The 4,840-nt window shown below is 35.5% G+C and overlaps 1 protein-coding gene across 3 annotated transcripts; it reads left to right on the top strand.

The window, feature by feature from the left end:
- Positions 1 to 308: 308 nt before the first annotated feature.
- Positions 309 to 4,435, top strand: ctxn1 (cortexin 1). 3 transcript variants are annotated; one of them, XR_014206665.1, is made up of 3 exons: positions 309 to 708; positions 2,846 to 4,008; positions 4,356 to 4,435. XR_014206665.1 is itself a non-coding variant. In XM_082172392.1 (2 exons), exon 2 carries the CDS (start codon positions 3,680 to 3,682, stop codon positions 3,944 to 3,946), a length of 267 nt encoding a protein of 88 aa, XP_082028518.1. In that variant the 5' UTR covers positions 309 to 708; positions 2,846 to 3,679; the 3' UTR covers positions 3,947 to 4,054. The 3 variants fall into 3 exon arrangements, 1 of the variants encoding a protein (XP_082028518.1); XR_014206666.1 differs by lacking the exon at positions 309 to 708 and having other exon boundaries at positions 3,397 to 3,413; positions 3,571 to 4,008; XM_082172392.1 differs by lacking the exon at positions 4,356 to 4,435 and having other exon boundaries at positions 2,846 to 4,054.
- Positions 4,436 to 4,840: the final 405 nt, after the last annotated feature.

Here is a 4,840-nt window from a genome sequence, read left to right as displayed (position 1 = left end):
CGCAGTTCCTTTGTGCTTTCCGTATGACCGTAGCACATTTACAGTGCTGGACCCGGAGGACTACACACACACACACACACACACACACACACACACACACACACACACACACACACACTCACACTCACACAATGAGATTCCGCAGATAACAGGAAATGTTCTTAGAGCTTTAGCAAGGTTCTCTGAAAGTTATGAACAGACGTTCTTCCAGTAAAACGTATAGATCGAATATTTGTATACTGCATTTCTATAGGATACAAATCATTATTTACAAATATGTAATATTAATAATAATTATATGGTTTTATATTTTGTAGAAGGATACATTTTAATTTTTCATAGCCTAGTTTACTGAATTTCCTGGAATGCTTACAGCCAATGCATTTTTAAATACAGATGTTATGTAAGATGACCTTTTCCCCCCTATTAGAAAGTATTTATCAAATCATTGCCAATAAAGAGCAGATTCCCCCTGGGAAATAACAATTGTAAATGTTCAAAAGGTAAGTTTCAATAAGTTTGTGTCTCTACAGAATTGCTTTCAATCACTAACCCTCCCTGAGTAAAAATTGTGACAATTAGCCCCGGTCACATGCATGCACTCACGCCAATCAGCCAATCGCACATGAGCGCGTGCACATGAGTGATGACAGTGAGCGCGCGCGGGAGAGATGCCAGACCAGCACGCGCTCCGGACCGTCAACATGGGTATGTTATGTTTCATTTTTTTAAACCTAGTTTTTAATTAAGTTGTTGCATTGTATAAAATGCTATGCGTGCTTTGTTCATTTTTATATAGCCTGTATTTGCTATACAATAAACTGAATTCCACTGAAAACAGAAAAGAAAACTTATGACGCCTGTATATGGTGTAGTATAAAGACATCATCAGATTACACTGTAAAACATCTTATAATACAGGCGCATGTTTTGTAATCATACATTTGAGATTATTTTTAATAATATGCCAATATATAATATAATATAGCTAGACTTTTTTAGTGTACACATCCCTAATTTGAGTTTTACGCTATTATATTTGATCTGGTGCATATTTCACTATAGCCTCGATGTTTATGTGACTAATAATCCTGAAAGTTGATAACACAATATGATAATTAGGTGACTGTGTTGACTATAAATCCGTTGTTTGCTCCGTTTATTGTTAACATGCGTCATATAGTTTAATGCAGAGGTGCTCCAGTCAAGAACATAGACAGCAAACAGTGATTTATCTGAAGTTTGTGAGTGGATCGATCAGCTCTGATATTGATCTGTGTGTTTCTGCTCAGGATTGACTCATCTGATCATGTATATCGACCTTCATAACCTGAAAACAGCTTTCTCTGATGGTTTTTACATATGATGATAGGAGGATACAAGTTATTTGTAGAGGGAAAATGTATATATATATATTTTAAAAAAATTCTCTCTGATAACTTGCATCCTATGTAGGCTATATATATGTCTATATGTATATATATGTGTGTGTGTATGTGTATACACATATACACACACACATATACACACACATATCTATACACACACATACACACACACACACACACATATAAACAAAGTTTTATGTTATATGCGATAAATCGCGATTAATCGATTTGACAGCACCAATAAATATATATATATAATTTTTCTCCTCTACAAATAACTTGCATCTTATATGTATATATGTGCTGTATATATATGTATACATAAAACTTTGTTTATATATGTGTGTGTGTGTGTGTGTGTGTGTATTAGTACAGTCAAATCGATTTATTACGATTAATCACATCTAACATAAAACTTTGTTTATATATGTGTGTGTGTGTGTGTGTGTGTGTGTGTGTGTGTGTGTGTGTGTGTGTGTCTGTGTCTTATATATACACACACATACACACACACATATAAACAAAGTTTTATGTTAGATGTGATTAATCGTAATAAATCGATTTGACTGTACTAATACACACACACACACACACACACACATATATAAACAAAGTTTTATGTTAGATGTGATTAATCGTAATAAATCGATTTGACTGCACTAATACATACTCACACACACACACACACACACACACACACACACACACACACACACACACACACACACACACACACACACACATACACACACACCCACACATACACGTTATAACATGTTTATATACTGAAGCAAATAAAAATCTGCTTCACTTAATCTATATTTACTCTGAAACAATTTTCACTCAGACATTGCTGGCAAATTCTAGCAATATTTGAATCAGAAACGTGTAAGCAACAGATTTATTTATTTGTGAAATTTACTGACTGACTAGTATTTTCTTATAAAATGTTCTCCAATAATCTTTGTTTTATTTACAAGCAAGGTTGATTCTGTCACTAAATAATAATATTTTTGATGATCACCTCATTGTCGTTCCTCTATTGAGGCTGTTCGATAACCAAAGCAGTTTTGTCTAAATGACCTTGTCTAAATGTGTACAGTACATACAGTATAGATGCCCTTTGACCTGGCCTTAACCCTTTAGTTATTATTAACTCCGCTTGTCTTTGGGACAGGAATCAGCTTTCAGCACACAAATCCCATCCTAATAAAGTCAGAGGGAGGGAATTCCAGTCTCTATTTACTGCTGATTAACATGGGAGGAAACATTGGGAAAGCCAGTGTTGTCCAGGGCCTTTGCTGGAGCGCTGACTGTTATACATGCCTTGTGCTTTAATGCTGCGGTGAAGAGTTGACCTGATTTACTTCACTTTTATGTGGCCGCTATTGATCCACAATGTTTTGAGATCCCGATCGATCCATGATTTACTGTCCCGTCTTTCTCTTTATTCACAGAACGGCTTTTCCTGTCACGTTCCTGCTGGAAATAGCAGCTTTTTATCTTTCCTCATGCCCGATTATCTCAGCGATGCCTGAATATGATGCCGCGTGTGGAATTAGCCACAGAAGAGCATGTTCTGAGTCCATAAAAACAGCAATGCAACGTCAGTGTGAAGATGTGGACGTCCTCTGCTGGATCTCTGATATCTGAGCGTCCACGACAGTTTTGTGCATGAACAAATGTAATTTTGTTTCATTGCAATTTGTTGCATTTGTCTGATTCCTCACTGCATCTTGTGAGGTGCTGATGACATGTTCACCTGGATCAATCAATCAAGTGATTTTATTGCTCCCAGAGACTTCTGATGTGTTTTATTTAAGTAAGCATCAACTTTGTCTCGGATTTGTCTCCCGAAAGGACACAGAAGAGTCAACAGTTGTCGTGCATTAGGAGTGTATAAAGCTATGAATGTGGAGCAGCTCGGATCATTTGATGAGAAACGTTCGAGTTCATATCCAGACTTTTGATTGCATATAATACGCAGTTTCAATGTAAAAAAAAGAGTTGGTTTAACTTAAAAAAGTAAGTTACCTTAAAAATGGTTGCCTTAAAAAATTTGAGTTGATACAATGAAGGAGATTGGTTTGATCAACAGAAACTCAAAATATTGTGTTATCTGAACCACATGAATTATCTACGTTGATTTGATCAAAGAAAAATATATTAATATTTTTTACAGTGTGAGGAGGAGATGCAACTGAGATATTGAAGTGATCTCATGTGGATTATTATTATTTTTTTCATTCCTACATGATCCTCGGATTGGCTTCATCTTTTGAACTGATAAGATGAGTGAGAGCCCTGTGCTGGAGTACGAGCTGCTGTCTCTGGCTCCCGTCTCGGGCCCCGGGGCCACCGCTGGGCTCCTGCTGGCTCAGGACTCGGAGCAGAACACAGCGCTGTGTTTTGTGGGGCTCCTGCTGCTGTTTCTGGTGTTCCTGCTGGTCCGTTGTTTCCGGATTCTTCTGGACCCGTACAGTAGTATGCCGTCCTCATCCTGGTCTGATCCCAAAGACGCTTTAGAGAGGGGACAGTTTGATCACGCGCTCGTGTAGATCATGCACCACTGCAGAGAGAAGCACAACTCAAGGGCATATTTTACCTCCAAATACAACAGGTACTTTTTTAAAGTATTTAATTTATATTATTTATGCATGTTTATTTAATTATTACATTACATTATCTTAATAATAATAATATAATATATAATTATAAATATTGTAATTTTGTTTAATTTTGGCATTATTAAGCATATTATCCACCCTTAAACGTTCATTGCTGTATTGCAAAAAATAATAATTTAAAGGCCATAACTACTATAGATATTAACAATTTAATTAAGAACAATTTCTTAATTAAATTGTTAATATCTATAGTAGTTATGGCCTTTAAATTATGCAAAAATATTTATTACTGTCATTTGTAATTTTATGCTAAATCTATTTTTATGTTTGTTTCCTTTAGATTTGGGGGTGAAATATGAGCGTGACGTTGCTGTAATGCACAAAATAATGTTCTTAATTATATTGTTAAATATCTATGTGGTAGTTATGACCTTGCAAAAATATTTATTACTGTAATTTTCCTACAAAAAATTACTATGCAAAATCTTATTTTTTATGTGTGTTTTCTTTAGACTGAGGGGTGAAATATGAGCTAGACTTCTTGAAAGGTTTCGTGAGATTCAACCACAAAGCTGCTGCTACCAACACAATATTTTTGATTTTAAAGATTTCAGTCTTTAAAACAAGGTTTTGTGCAATAATTTCAGTTCAAGCCACATTCAATTGTGTTGTGGCAGTGGATGGGTGTGTGTTTTATGTGCATGTAGTCATCATTAAAGTGTAAACATATCGAAACTAAAGTCATATCTCATATCTCAAGTCAAACCATTTAAAACACCTTAGCAACACCATAGTGACACCCTGGCAACCATCTAGAACATCTTA

The sequence above is a fragment of the Leuciscus leuciscus genome (genome assembly GCF_965113295.1).
Source record: "Leuciscus leuciscus genome assembly, chromosome: 6".
In the NCBI taxonomy this organism is placed as follows: domain Eukaryota; kingdom Metazoa; phylum Chordata; class Actinopteri; order Cypriniformes; family Leuciscidae; genus Leuciscus; species Leuciscus leuciscus.
Note: the sequence above shows the minus strand (reverse complement) of the source record. Positions and strands in the feature narration are given on the sequence as shown.

Coding starts and splice junctions, on each gene's coding strand:
- ctxn1 (XM_082172392.1), top strand. CDS start 3,680: ATGAGTGAGAGCCCTGTGCTGGAGTACGAGCTGCTGTCTCTGGCTCCC.